The 14914-nt window shown below is 44.4% G+C and overlaps 1 protein-coding gene across 2 annotated transcripts in view; it reads left to right on the top strand.

Annotated features, from left to right (window-relative positions):
- Nucleotides 1–551: 551 nt before the first annotated feature.
- Nucleotides 552–14914, top strand: part of BLVRA (biliverdin reductase A) — a 55832-nt gene continuing 41469 nt past the window's right edge. The window contains exons 1-2 of one of the 2 annotated variants that reach the window (XM_067745828.1): nt 552–703; nt 13450–13482. In XM_067745828.1, coding sequence (XP_067601929.1) covers nt 13471–13482 — 12 coding nt within the window. In that variant the 5' untranslated portion in view covers nt 552–703; nt 13450–13470. Of the gene's footprint in view, nt 704–9371; nt 9405–13449; nt 13483–14914 lie in introns of those variants that run through there. The other variant, XM_067745827.1, reaches the window with a different exon arrangement.

The raw sequence follows: 14914 nt of genomic DNA, 5'->3' as shown, positions 1-14914 counted from the left end.
GATGGAAATTTTATGTTATGTGTATTTTACGAGAGAGAGAGAGAGAGAGAGAGAGAGAGAGAGAGAGAGAGAGAGAGAGAGAGGGAGGGAGGGAGGGAGGGAGGGAGGGGGAGAGAGAGAGAGAGAGAGAGAAAGAGAAAGAGAAAGAGAGAGAGAGAGAGAGAGAGAGAGAGAGAGAGAGAGAGAGAGAGGCTTCTCTGCCTGTTCCACCACGCCGGGGCTACTAACCCAAAAAGGATATGGCGGGTTCCACGTGGTGTGAGTAGGACTGGGCTGCGATGCGCACCACTGGTGCACAGGGCACACCCGAGCATAGCCCCAGACGCCTCTACAGGCCCGGGAGCACAAGCCTAGGGCTCCCCCTCCCCTGTGGACGCGCGCCCTCGGCCCACGCGCGCAGGGACAGGGCAGGAGCTGGGTTGCAGACACTGCCCGGACAAGTTCACAGCCAGTCCTGCGGGTTCCGTAGGCCAGCGGAGTGCTGGGGCCATGCAGTCCCCGGAGCAGGCGGAAGGCGGGACCCCTCCCCTCACCCCACTCCGCCGCCCCGTTTCTCCTCCTCCTTCCCCGGCTCCCTCCCACCGCGCCCCCGAGTTCCGCAGCCGGGCAGCCAATCCCAGCCGCGCTCCTGCCCGGCTGCTCAGGGTGGTGGCACGGAGCCCGCAGGCGGCTTGGAGAGCTCGAGCTTTGTGCCCAGCGGCAGGTAAGGTGCGCGGCGGGATCTGGGTCGAGTCGGGCTTTTCTAAAACCGTCAAGCAGGAGCCTGAAAACTGATGCTAGTGCGAGACCAGGCGCGCGCCCCGCTGCCGGGCCCACGAGCCCTCGGCGCCGCCCACCTCGCCCTGCCCGGGCCCGGCGCGGAGCTGGCGTTCTGGAGGCTCCGCTGGCCCGGGGTCCCGACGTGCTCCCCAGGGAGGGCCTGTCTCAAGTAAACAAAGACCAACTACTAAAAACATTATATCTATGTTTCATTTGTAAAATGGTGATGGTTTGGGTTTTTATGCAGAGGTATTCGGCTCCTGCTGCTGGCTTGGCCGGAAGGGAATCCGGGAACCCGCCGCGCTGGGGTTGTGCTCCTTGGTAGGAACCCTGCGCAGGTCCCTTAAGCTCTCCTGGCCGCGCTCTCCTCTTTGGAAACTGGAAAATCTTATTATTTCAGATGTTGTTCTGAGGGTTACATGAAGTAAGTGCACTCTTAAAAAAAAAACTAAGGCTGAGCTCGCAGCAACAACAGGGTTACCTAGACACAACTATTTCAAAGTACTGATAACCCTGAATTGTTCCACAAAGGAACTAAGGTAGTTTGCAACAAAATCACGTAGAATAGTAACAAGTCAGCATAGAATAAATATAACCAGATATTGGGAGCAGAGGTAATGTAAGACAGAAAATAAGTCCAGGGGAAAAAAATAAAGTGTGAACTTGCTGTGAAAATGGAAATGTTCTGCATTTAATTAATTTACACTTAAATAGTGTGTCTATATGGAAAACAATATGGAGGTTCCTCAGAGAACTAAAAATAGAATTATCATATGATCCAGCAGTCCCACTCCTGGGCACATACCGGGACAAAACTATAATTCAGAAAGATACGTGCACCCCATGTTCATAGCAGCATTATTTACAATAGCCAAAATGTGGGAACAACCTAAATGCCTATCGACAGGTGAATGGATAAAGATGCGGTGCATATACACAATGGAATACTACTCAGCCATAAAAAAGAGTGAGATAATGCCATTTGCAGCAACATGGGTGCAACCAGAGACTATTAGACAAAGTGAAGTTAAGTCAGAAGGAGAACGACAGATACCATATGATATCACTTATATGTGGAATCTAAAATATGACACGAATGAACCTACCTACAAAACGGAAATAAATTCACAGACATAGAGATCAGACTTATAGTTGCCAAGGGGGACGGGGAGGGGGAGGGATGGACTGGGATTTTGGGGCTGGTAGATGCAAACTATTACATTTAGAATGGATAAACAACAAAGTCCTACTGTACAGCACAGGGAACTATATCCAGTCTCCTGGGATAAACCATAATGGAAAAGAATATTTAGAAAAGGAATGTATTTATGTGTATAACTGAGTCACTTGGCTGTATAACAGAGACTGGCACAACACCGTAAATCCACTCTACTCCTTCAATTTTAAAAAAGTGTGTGTCTAGTGGCTGCCTTATAGGACATCGCAGGTCTATATTGTTTCTCTGCTTGAGTCTCAAATTTGTCTCTAGGAAAGTGAACTTGGTCATTTGCATTGTTCCTGTCATTTGAAACATATGTCCTTCCTTCATTCCTCAAATATGAATGGCCTTGGAGGAAGTAGAGCCATTCCTTATAATTAGCTAGAAAGACAGTTTTCTGTACTTCATTATTAGAGCACCCTGATATATTATCATGTGAAAGTTTACTCAGTTGAGGAACTGGGGCTGGGAGGGATGGAGTCAGTGAATATGGCATAATTTATAACTTTTTTTTTAGAGTTTTGAATAAAAATGTTAACTTACCTTTATAGGAAAATTTAAAATATATAGATACGCAAAAAGAAACAATCACTAAAAATTTCACCACTCAGAGACATAATTGCAGTTAAGATTTTGATGTGTATATTTCCAGACCTTTGCCCCATGTAGCCATTTTAGTTTCCTTGGTAGGCCCCAAAGTATCAGCTCCCTCCAAGAAAGGAAAATCCAGGCTGGGGGCAAGGGTCGCTTTTACCTTAACCTTTGGACCTCTCAGGCCAGCACCTGGCCCCATCCAACAAGGTCACCGTCTCCCTAATCCTTCTCTCGTACTTCTGCCAGTGGCCTGGCTTTGGGGCAGTGGTTATAGGCATCTGAGAGAGCATTTCGGAGAAGAGGAAAGTCACAGCTGTGGTTCATTCCGCATGAGGAGTAATCCAGGGTTTCTCATCCTTGGCCCTGTTGATATTTGGGGCTGGATAACTTTGTTGGGGGAGGGCCGTCCCGTGTATTAGAAGATGTTTAGCAGCATGAGGGCTCACATGCCCCCCCCCCCACTTCTCATCATGACAATCAGCAGTGTTGGTTGAGACCACTTGGGTTAACGGAAATTGCTAAATTATTCATGACGTGCACTAAAGAGGTTCATACTCCAGTTTGCACGTAGGAGAAGGACTGAGATCGAAAGAGAGGCATAGCTTAAGCTAAGGAAGCTGTTTAGTCCTGGCTGTACGATTCACTTACGGTGAGATTTTGGTGGGCAGGTATGTCAGTTAGGATGGAAACAGGAAAAAACCACAAAAATGCAAGACACTTTTGAGGGGATTCCATAGAAGAGGGGGTAGGATTTGGGGAACCAGCAAATGACAGTGCGACACCCGGGGAGGACGGCCGGCGGGATGCCATCCCCACGCTGGCCGGAAGGGGCAGGGAAGGGACTGGGATACCAGAGCTTGGAAGTGGGGGCCGGGTGGGTGGGTGGGAGAACTGGAGGAGGAGCCGCCCTCCAGGGCTGCTGTGGCCCTGGCAGATGCAGACACTGTCAGAGCAGCAGCCCAGCAGATGGGGAATAAGTTCACCAGCCTCTCCCTTTGTTACGAGTCCAAGTTCGTACTGCTCAGCCGCATGACAGGCCACTAAATTGAGAGAGACAGTGTTAGGGCAAGGAGTAGCAGCTTTTTTGGAAAGCCAGCAGACAGAGAAGATGGTGGACTTGTGTCCCAAAGAACCATCTTACCCCCAAGTCAGAATTCAGGCTTCAGAGGGGAGGGGGTGTAGCAGATTGTTGCGGACTTCTTGGTGGGCCAGACCGGGAAGGGGATGTTCTTGCAGCGGTCCAGGTAGGTCTGCTGTAAACCTCCAACAAGAGGAATGTGATTCTCTGTTGTGCAACTTTTTATCTCTGTATGAATGAAAATTGTTATACCTTTAAAGGTCAAGCCTGGGAGGCAGAACCTTGAGAATGTGCTCTCATGTATATTTCAGGCTGTAGGCAACATTCTTTTACAAAGAAGTAGAGCCAGCAATAAGGAAGCACAGGCAGCAGAGTGCAAAGGTGAGAGCTAAAGGAATAGATCCAGTATGGAGTCAGGTTTGTTCTTCTCTGTTACACCTTTCCCCTCCTGTACCCACGGAGCTCCTCCTCTGGCCAGTCCCTAGTGGAAGCTGGTGGGTGAAGCAACCCAGGTGATGCAGCCTGGGGAGGTCAGCCAGCTCCCGAGGGGGTGGGGGCAGGGCCGATGGAGAGCCACCAGAACCACCAGTAGCATGTGATCTAAAGTCTTCTGCCTCTGTAGAATGAAAGTTTGAGGGCTCTAACTCTTAAGGGGGAGGAAAAGGAGATAGGCAAAAAATGTTTTTGAAAATTAAAACATATCACACACGCAGGGCACTGCTGCTTCTGACCTCTGACTCTGTTTCAAGCACTAAGGTCAAGTCATGCTGTTTTAGCTACTGCAGGATTTTTTTTTTCCAGCTTTACTGAGGTCTAATTGACCAAAAAATTCTGAGAGAAACTATACAGTGTGATGATTTGATATACGGATACATTACGAAAGTATTCTCTCCGAGTAAATTAACACACGTTTACTGGTTTTGGTTTTGGTGAGAACATTTAGGTTCTACTCTCAGCAGATTCCAGTTATTCAAGACAGTGTTATCAAGTATAGTTACCATTAGGTCCTCAGACCTTATTCATTTTGTAACTAAAAATTTGTGCCCTTTTATCAGCCTCTTCCTATTTCCCCAATACCCCAGCCCCTGGGAACCACTTTTCTAATCTCTGTTTCTGTGAGTTTGGTGGGTTTTTTTTTTTTCTTTTAGATTCCACATATAAGTGACACCATGCAGTATTTGTCTTTCTCTGCCTGGCGTATTTCACTTAGCATAATGCCATCCGGGTTCACCTATGTTGTCAAAAATGACAAGATTTCCTTCTTTTTTAAGGCTGAATAATATTCCATATGTTGTCATCCCTTGGTATCTGCAGGGGATTGGTTCCAGGAGCCCCCGTGGATACCAAAATCCTGTATGCTCAAGTCCCTTATATAAAATGGTATAGTACCGTGAATATAGTTGGTTCTCCCTATCTGTGGATTTCACATCCTCAGATACGGAGGGCTGACTGTATATGGGTCACATTTTCTTTTTCCTTTCATCCGTCAACACTTAGCTTGTTTCCAGGTCTTGGCTGTTGTCATAATGCTGCAGTGAACGTGGGAGGACATATATATCTCTTCAAGATAATTATTTTCTTCCCTTTGGATATATACCCAGAGGTGGGATTGCTGGATCATACAGTAGTTCCGTTTTTAATTTTTTGAGGAATCTCCATGCTGTTTTCCGTAGTGGCTATACCAGTTTGCATTCCCATCCACAGTGCACAGAGGTTCCCTTTTTTCTACACCCTCACCAGCATTTGTTAACTCTTTTCTTTTTGATAATGGCCATCCTAACGTGTGAGGTGATTTCCCTTTATGGTTCTGATTTCAGTTTCCCTCATGATTAATGATGTTGAATGCTGAAAACCTTTTCGTGTACCTGTTGACCCTTTGTATGTCTTTGGAAGAATGCTTATTAAGTTTCTCTGCCCATTTTTAAAAAAAATTTTTTTGGCCGCAGTGCGTGGCATGTGGGATCTAGTTCCCCGACCAGGGATCGAACCCACGCCCCCTGCAGTGGAAGGGCAGAGTCTTAAGCACGGGCCGCCAGGGAAGTCCCTCTGTGCATTTTAAAATTGCGTTTGTGGTTTTTGCCATTGAGTTGTATGAGTACCTTGTATGTTTTGGATATTAACCCCTTATCAGATATGTGGTTTGCAAATACTTTCTCCCATTCCGTGGCTTCCTTTGCTGTGCAGAAGCTTTTTACTTTCATGTAGTCCGACTTGTTTATTTTTATTTTTGTTGTCTTTGCTTTTGGTGTCAAGTCCAAAAAAATCATTGCCAAGACCAATGTGAAGGAGCTCACCCTTTACGTATTCTTGTAGATTTACAGTCTCAGATCTTAGGTGGCGCCGTACAAACTTTAGGATTGCTTTTTCTGTTTCTGGAATTTCTGGAATTTTGATAAGGCTTGCTTTGAATCTGTAGATCACTTAGGGTAGTGTGGACATTTTAATAATATTCATTCTTCCAATCCATGAGCACAGAATATCTTCTCATTTATTTGGGTCTTTTTCGATTTCTTTCATTCATGTCTTACAGTTTTCATTGTAAAGATCTTTTTTTTTTAATCGAAGTATAGTTGATTTACAATGTTTTGTTGATTTCTGCTGTACAGCAAAGTGATTCAGCTATACATACATATACATTCCTTTTTTCTGTATTCTTTTCCATTATGGTTTATCACAGGATACTGAATATAGTTCCCTGTGCTATCCTTGTTGTTTGGCCCAGCCTTTCTTACCTGTTTTGATGTAGATATTTTCTCATTCACCAGGTATGTAGGAGTCGCTAAGCTAGTTTCTGGATCTCTTTCAGAAGGGATTGCTCCCAGGGTAGCTGTACATTCAGTGTGTCTGTGGCAGAAGGGGAGCTCAGGAGCCCTCTCTATGTTGCCATTTTGGTCAAATTTACTGCAGGATTTCTTTAAACTTCTTAATCCTGCATATTCCAACTCAGTTGTGCTGTTTGGTGCACTATTATAAAACATATCTTTGCTGGTGCCTGAATAAATAGTTGGATGTTTTCTATATATCTTGTACAGAATGATTTTTCTTGTAGCTTAACTGTTTACTTTTTTTTAATCATCACAGAAACCACATCATAATACCTCAGACTTTGAAAAGGCCAGTTTCTCACCTGATATCTGAGAATTTGCAGAATCTTAAAAAAAAAAAAACATGCTTGAAAAATATATACATGTATCAAATTATCATAGGTACAGCTTAAACTTATAGGATGTTATCTGTCAATTACATCTCTATAAAGCTGGAAGAAAGCGGCATAGGAAAACAAAATAGGCACAAAACAGCAGAAAAGCATCATATGCTCAGTGTAGAGCATAACATGATTTATGCAGTTAACATCAAGGTCACAAATAACACATTGTGAAATCTTGCTTATAAAAAAAAAATCTTGACTGATCTGCTAAGGAAAGAAAATACATTCTTTCTAGCGAGCTTTTAAATTGTTAAAGACAAAAGTTACATTTACAGGGATTCCTTCTGGGTGGAAGATTTATATTCCTTTGGCCCCCACCACACACACTTGTCATTTGTGCTGTGCTCGGATGTTCCAGCAGTTTGTCGTTTCCAAAAGCACTTGGCCAGAAAGAACTAGTCTTTCAGCAATAGGAGACCAAGGTTTTGACCTGGACTTTCTGGGGGATCAGTGCCTAACGACATGTATGGGACCCCCTGGAATGTCCTGGTCTCACCCCACTTTTAAAATTTAGTTGCACTGCAGTTGCATTGTTTGCAATTATTTGAGTTAATAAGCTGCTCTTTTAAAGAAGGGACACACCCTGGTAAGCCTAAATACAGGATACCAGATGTTCATTCCTTAGTAAGAGTGCTTTGACTCCTGGTATAACATTTCTCTTCTGTTATATCAAGCACACTCTCAGTAAAAGGCAAAAGGTTTTGAAATGGCCACGAGGAGGAACAGAAGGTACATGGGGCAGGTGGGAGGGGCTTGAAAGTTGGGGTGGGAAGGACAGTGGCTTCTGTTTGGAGACAGTGCCGCGGAAAGCTTCACCTGTTCAGCACTGTTGTGCCTGGCGTCTCAGGGCAGCAGCTTTACTAGCTCTGATAACCTGAGCTTTGTCCTAGTTCACGTGTGTCTGTCTGCCCCTGAGAGAACCAGAAGAGAAGCTAATAACCTCCAGTTAACCAAGCCAAACATGGAAGACAGCTAAAGCAAAGGAGAAGAAAATAATAGAAGTGAGTTAAAATTTATGGCGAATCAGCACTGGAAGAGTGTGTAGGGGTCATTTAACTTTGTCTGAGCTCATCCCCCCCGACCCCCAGCTTTTTCAAGGTGCAGGAACCAAGTTGCTCAGAGACCATGTGCCCTGGCCTCTGTCACAGAGCTAGTGGGTACCCAGGCCAGGTTTAGAACTAGTCTCTTTTTTAAAAAATTTGTTTTAATTTGAAATATAGTTGATTTACAATGTTGTGTTAATTTCAACTGTACAGCAAAGTGGTTTAGTTATACATGTATGCACATTCTTTTTCATATTCTTTTCCATTATGGTTTATCACAGGTTATCGAATATAGTTCCCTGTACAGTAGCACTGTGTTGTTTATCCATTCCATATATACTAGTTTGTATCTGCTAACCCCAAACTCCCAATCCATCCCTTCCCTACACCCTCTTCCCCTTGGCAACCACAAGTCTGTTCTCTATGTCTGTGAGTCTGTTTCTATTTCGTAGATAAGTTCATTTGTGTCACACTTTAGATTCCACATATAAGTGATATCATATGGTATTTGTCTTTCTCTTTTGAACTTACTTCACTTAGTATGATAATCTCTAGGTCCATTTCCCAGAGGGTAGCTTGTCTGCTGCAGGAGATACGGGGGAAGGAGAAACCTATTTGAAAACGCTTTAAACAGGTTATTTATGCAAAAGTGTTGACTTTTTTCCTTTAACTTTCTAGTGAACCCCTGCAGCCTGAGCTGTTGTTTGTAATTATGCAGTAATTCAGGAACTAACTCGAGATTCTTCTTTTTTCTTTAAGTGGCTTCCCCTAGAGAGGCACACCATATATTTCTGGGTGGGAAGGCTGAATCCTAATTTAATTTACAAATTTGATGCAATCATAGGCACAGTTCCTATGGAAATTTTTTTTTTTTTCTTTAACTTGACAGAGCTGTTCTAAACTTCATCTAGAAGTCTGAGCAAGCAAGACTAGATAAGAATACTGAACAAGTTAGTGAGAGAACTTGAACTACCAGATAGCAAAACATATTGTAAAGCTACAGTAAACAACATATTACAGGCACGGGAAGCCAGGTCAGTGGCACAGCCCAGAAGGTGAAAGAAAGAATAACCATATGCATAAGAATTTAAGTATGAGCCATTGGGGGAAAGAATGAAAGAGTCAGTAAATGATGTGAGAACAACTCAACTATTTGGGAAGATTACAGGAGAGTCTTATATCATGCCATATACCAAAATGTAATTTAGATTAAAACTAAACATGTAAATAAAGGGAAAAAAAGTAAAAAAAATCTAAGTGAAAATTAAAATGTATATGTCTTTCTAAACATAACACTAAAGGTCAGAAACTTAAAGCCTTTTAGGCTTTTAAATATTATTAAAAATATTTTCAATATTGTTAAAAATATTAAACCCTTGAAATAAAAAAAAAAAAAAGTAAATCTTCTTGCACCCCAATGTTTATTGCAGCACTATTTACAATAGCCAAGACACAGAAGCAGCCTAAATGTCTACCAACGGAGGAATGGATAAAGAAGATGTGGTACGTGTATACCATGTAATATTACTCAGCCATTAAAAAGAACAAAATAATGCCATTTGCAGCAACATGGATGGACCTAGAGATTATCATACAAAGTGAAGTTAGTCAGAGAAAGACAAATATTATATGGTATCACTCATATGTGGAAGCTAATTTAAAAATGATACAAATGAAATAATTTATAAAACAGAAACAGACTCACAAATTTCTAAAACAAACTTAACGGTTACCAAAGGGGAAACGTGAGGGGAGGGATAAGTTAGGAGTTTGGGATTAACATACACACACTACTGTATATAAAATAGGTAACCGACAGGAGCCTACTGTACAGCACAGGGAACTCCACTCAGTATTCTGTAATAACCTATATAGGTAAAGAATCGAAAAGAGAATGAATATTTGTATGTGTATAACTGAACCACTTTGCTGTACACCTGAAACAAATACAACATTGTAAATCAACTCTACGCCAATAAAAATAAATAAATAAAAATAAAATACACTAGAGTACAGGGGAAAAAAGTAAATCTTCTTGTTATAGGGTTAGGTCTTAGATCTTTTCTTTTCTTTTTCGTTTTTTTTTTTTTGCGGTATGCCGCCCTCTCACTGTTGTGGCCTCTACCGTTGCGGAGCACAGGCTCCGGACGCGCAGGCTCAGCGGCCATGGCTTACGGGCCCAGCTGCTCCGCGGCATGTGGGATCTTCCCGGACCGGGGCACGAACCCGTGTCCCCTGCGTCGGCAGGCGGACTCTCAACCACCAGGGAAGCCCTAGTCTTAGATCTTTTAGAATGTATTAAATGTAGAATAAAGTTCTCCCTGGGTTCTGTTCAGACTTTAATGGGTCTTGGCAGGACAGTGGGGAGGAAGGGAGAGATGTGTGATGGGCAGGGAGGGTGCTGAAAGGTGGCCTGGGGTCGCTGCCTACCCCAACAGTGCCATCTTATTACAAGGGAAGTTGAAAGCTGGAGAAAGAGTATGGAAAGAATCCTGGCCAGGATACCCCTGTTGAACGTGCTTTATAAGTAATAATGCAATTCACCCTTGGTAATTGACCGCTGGTGCCTAAGGTGGTAAGGTTTCTAGGTGGGGTCCTTTCTCATCCATGTGCATCTCTGCAAATTGGTTTGTTTTGTTTTGCATTCCCCAGATTCTGTGGGAAAGGTAGTAAAGTTCATAAATAATGTTTTATTGACTTTTTATAGGAAACCTTTTCTGGAAGTTGTTATTAGAAAGGGAAGGCAAGCAACAGTAATGTTTCTACAAGAACAAAGGACTCAGGGCAATTTAGTGATTTCTCCTGTGGGGACTGGAGACAGAATTGGAAAGCAGTGGTTATTACAAGATACTGAATATATCAAGAAGAAGATGTGGCACATATATACAATGGAATATTACTCAGCCATAAAAAGAAACGAAATTGAGCTATTTGTAATGAGGTGGATAGACCTAGAGTCTGTCATACAGAGTGAAGTAAGTCAGAAAGAGAAAGACAAATACCATATGCTAACACATATATATGGAATTTAAGGGAAAAAAATGTCATGAAGAACCTAGGGGTAAGACAGGAATAAAGACACAGACCTACTGGAGAACGGACTTGAGGATATGGGGCGGGGGAAGGGTGAGCTGTGACAAAGCGAGAGAGAGGCATGGACATATATACACTACCAAACGTAAGGTAGATAGCTAGTGGGAAGCAGCCGCATAGCACAGGGATATCAGCTCGGTGCTTTGTGACCGCCTGGAGGGGTGGGATAGGGAGGGTGGGAGGGAGGGAGACACAGAGGGAAGAGATATGGGAACATATGTATATGTATAACTGATTCACTTTGTTATACAGCAGAAACTAACACACCATTGTAAAGCAATTATACCCCAATAAAGATGTTAAAAAATAAAAAAAAAATAAAATTAAAAAAAAAAAAGAGTTCCCTGTGTTCTATAGGAGGTCCTTGGTTAATCTATTTTACATATAGGAGTGTGTATCTGTTGATCCCAAACTCCTCATTTATCCCTCCCCACCCATTTCCCCTTTGGTAACCATAAGTTTGTTTTCTGTGTCCGTGAGTCTATTTCTGTTTTGTAAATTAGTTCATTTATATACTTTAGATTCCACATATAAGTGTGATATCTTATGATATTTGTCTCTCTCTCTCTCTCTGACTTACTTCACTTAGTATGATCATCTCTAGGTCCATCCATGTTGCTGCAAATGGCATTATTTCTTTCTTTTTTATGGCTGAGTAATATTCCATTGTATATATATGTACCACATCTTCTTTATCCATTCATCTGTCGATGAATGTTTAGGTTGCTTCTGTGGCTTGGCTGTTATTTATATGTATATATATCACATCTATGTATAATATATATATAATATGTATGTATATGTGTATAACTAAATCACTTTGCTTTACACCTGAAACTAACACAGCATTGTAAATTAACTGTACTGCAATTAAAAGGTTAAATCTTGAAAAACACATTTTTAATTAAAGAAAAATGGGAAGCAGTGGAATTGCTTGCTTACATTTGGAATCTTAATAGATGTTGCTAAACTGCCGTCTGTAGAGATGATACCTACCTATAGTTCCCCAGTAATAGGTAGGAGTTCCCTGGTGGTCCAGTGGTTAGGACTCTGAGCTTTCACTGCCGGGGCCTGGGTTCATTCCCTGGTTGGGGGACTAAGCTGTGCGGCAAGGCCAAAAAAAAAAAAATCAGAGATATTTGACCAACATGTGGCAAATGTTTTTTTGTGTGACAGGGCATCTAGGTAAAGTCATTTCACAACTGAGGTTGAGCACTGTTTTAAGAGTCACCAGATTTTCCTTTTTTGGGAATCAGAGAGCATTTTAGAGCTGGAAGAGACCTTAGAGATGAGGTCCAGCCATTCAGCCTACACATGGAGAACCTCTTTGGCTGTGGTCACCTGGTTGGTCCGTGACTGAAGCCAGACCAAACCCTAGGTCTTTTATTTACCATAAAAGCTCTCCGGGTGTGTGTAAGACAGCCCTGGAAAGGTCTCTGGGGCAGTCTGGGTTTGGCTCCATAGCCAGGAAGCTGGAAGTTACAGCACAGGGCCACAACACCGTGACTGTAAGGCCAAGTGCTTTAACCCACCCTGAACTTCAGACCCCTCATCTGTAAAATGGAGTTAATATTAGCCTTTTTGCCAAGGTTTCAAGGATTAGGGTTCATGTAGATAAAGCAGCTGACACAAGTTGTCTCACAGTTGTTACCATCTTCCTCATATTTCGTTATCTGACTTCCCCACCCCACATGTAAGGGACACATAACACTACATTCTTTTTGTTTTGTTTTGTTTCATTAGGACATGGCCAGACCCATTTGTTACACGCTGTCTCTGGCTCTTCCCGTGCCTCTTTCTTTTTTTCTCTTTTTAAATAAATGTGTTTATTTATTTATTTTTGGCTGTGTTGGGTCTTCGTTGCTGCACCCGGGTTTTCTCTAGTCGTGGCGAGCGGGGGCTCCTCTTCGTTGCAGTGCGTGGGCTTCTCATTGCGGTGGCTTCTCTTGTTGTGGAGCACGGGCTCTAGGCGCTCGGGCTTCAGTAGTTGTGGCTCGCGGGATCTAGAGCACAGGCTCAGTAGTTGTGGCACACGGGCTTAGTTGCTCCGCGGCATGTGGGATCTTCCCGGACCAGGGCTCGAACCCGTGTGTCCTGCGTTGGCAGGTGGATTCTTAACCACTGAGCCACCAGGGAAGCCCTGCATCATTCTTTTAAGTATACAGAAGCATCCCTTCTAGTATGAGAGATGCCAGCCCTTGGGGGTTGGCAGTGTTCTTTAGAGAAACATTACTGGTGTGATGTCCCCAGGGGGGCCAGCGACCACCTGCCGGTGTCAGATCAGACACTGGCCTGGGTGTCCTCACTGGAGGGCACAAGGTGGTGAAGGCATTTGGGGAAGATGGGGCCAATGGGACAGGAAGTGAGGGGAGAAGGGGGGTGGCCAGGGAGAGTGTCGGCAGGGAGTTTGGGGAGGTCCCACCAAGGTCCTGAACCTCTGCTTTTGTCTTCGCAGCTCCTGCAGAAAGGGACCAAGATGAACGCAGAGGTGAGTCCTCCAAAAGGACCCGTTTAAGGATGCTTTTTTCTGCAGTGTCCCTCATTTCTCCTTCACAGAGTGTCTCCTTTCCTCCAGAGTTTTCGGAAACATCAGCACAAACTTGAAAACATGTCCCCTCCTTCCTGCCACCACACATGGCTCCCGGTGATATGGGAAGAATTAGGCCCCTCTGAGTTCTTATCTGTGTCAGTCCAGCTTCAGTTAGATTAAGATTTATCTGCTTCAGTTAATCCTGAAACAACACTCATGGGTTAGGGGTAGAGTGGGCTGGGCCCTGGGGGCTGCTGGGCCCTGGGGGCTGCTGGGCCCTGGTGTTATTCTGGGGACACTTAACTCTGCTTACAAGGACCTTTCTCTGCATCGTCTCCCTGTCGCCTCACTTCCACTGAACCTGTTCTTTGATCCAACGAGATGCCTGGTCTCTTTGTCCCTCTGATTTTTCCTGACCAGTCAGCCCCTCCTGCTCTCACTCCCTTCCAGGTCCAGCGTAGATCGTGGGGTCCATCTCTTCAACTGCTATTGTGCTCACATCTCCAACTCCTTTTCTGCTTGTCCCCTTGATGCCCCATGGCCAGCCCAGAGGCTGTCCCCACAGGATGGTGGTCTTGGGTGAGAGGCACAGCTTCATGCTGTTTGCGGCTGGCAGAGGTCTTAAAACCTCATCTGGGTGCTCAGCACACCCACCGGGCCCTCTCCGTAGCCCCAGGCAGCTCTCTTTCCCTTTGCCCGAAACAACCAGGTGTGGTCTTCCTCACTCTTCCCAGCTCCCTCCTCACTCTTAGCACGTGGGTAACCTTTTACTTTACGGAGAAAAACTGGAACCATCAGCCATCATCTCTCTCAATTTCGGACTTCCTGTTTGGCTTGTTCCTTTTTTCAGAGTGGAAGGGATGCTTGTCAGTGACAGAGCTCCAGGCTGCGAGGACAGGAAAACACAGTTTAATGTGGTTTTTAGCCTGGAAGTTCAGATGCAGGGCAGGCTTCAGGGCGGGTTGATCCAGTGGCTCAGCCACATCTTATCAAGGATGTCCAGGATCTTTGCATCTCTCTACTCTCATCCAAGTGTTGGCTTCATCCTCGAAGTAGTGCCCCTCAGGGTTCTAGGATGGCTGCCAGCAGGGGCTGGGACTACATGCTTCCTCATTCGCTCTGAGCGGGAGAACGACGTGGCTTTCTGCAGTTCTCCCAGAAAAGTGGGAACCTTCTTTCCTGAAGCCTCCACCAAACTCCTGCTTAGGTCTTGCTGGCCAGAACCAGGTCACATGCCCATTCCTGGACTAATTACTGTGTCAGAGGAGCCAGGATTTTGCCAACTGGATTAGACTAATCAGTCCCACCTGGTGCAGCTGACCCCTCTACCCCAGGGCTGGATCTGGGAAGAAGGAAGGCGAGTGGACACTGGGAAAGGACCCATTGCATC

Source organism: Pseudorca crassidens, chromosome 8 (genome assembly GCF_039906515.1).
Source record: "Pseudorca crassidens isolate mPseCra1 chromosome 8, mPseCra1.hap1, whole genome shotgun sequence".
Taxonomy (NCBI): Eukaryota; Metazoa; Chordata; class Mammalia; order Artiodactyla; family Delphinidae; genus Pseudorca; species Pseudorca crassidens.
Note: the sequence above shows the minus strand (reverse complement) of the source record. Positions and strands in the feature narration are given on the sequence as shown.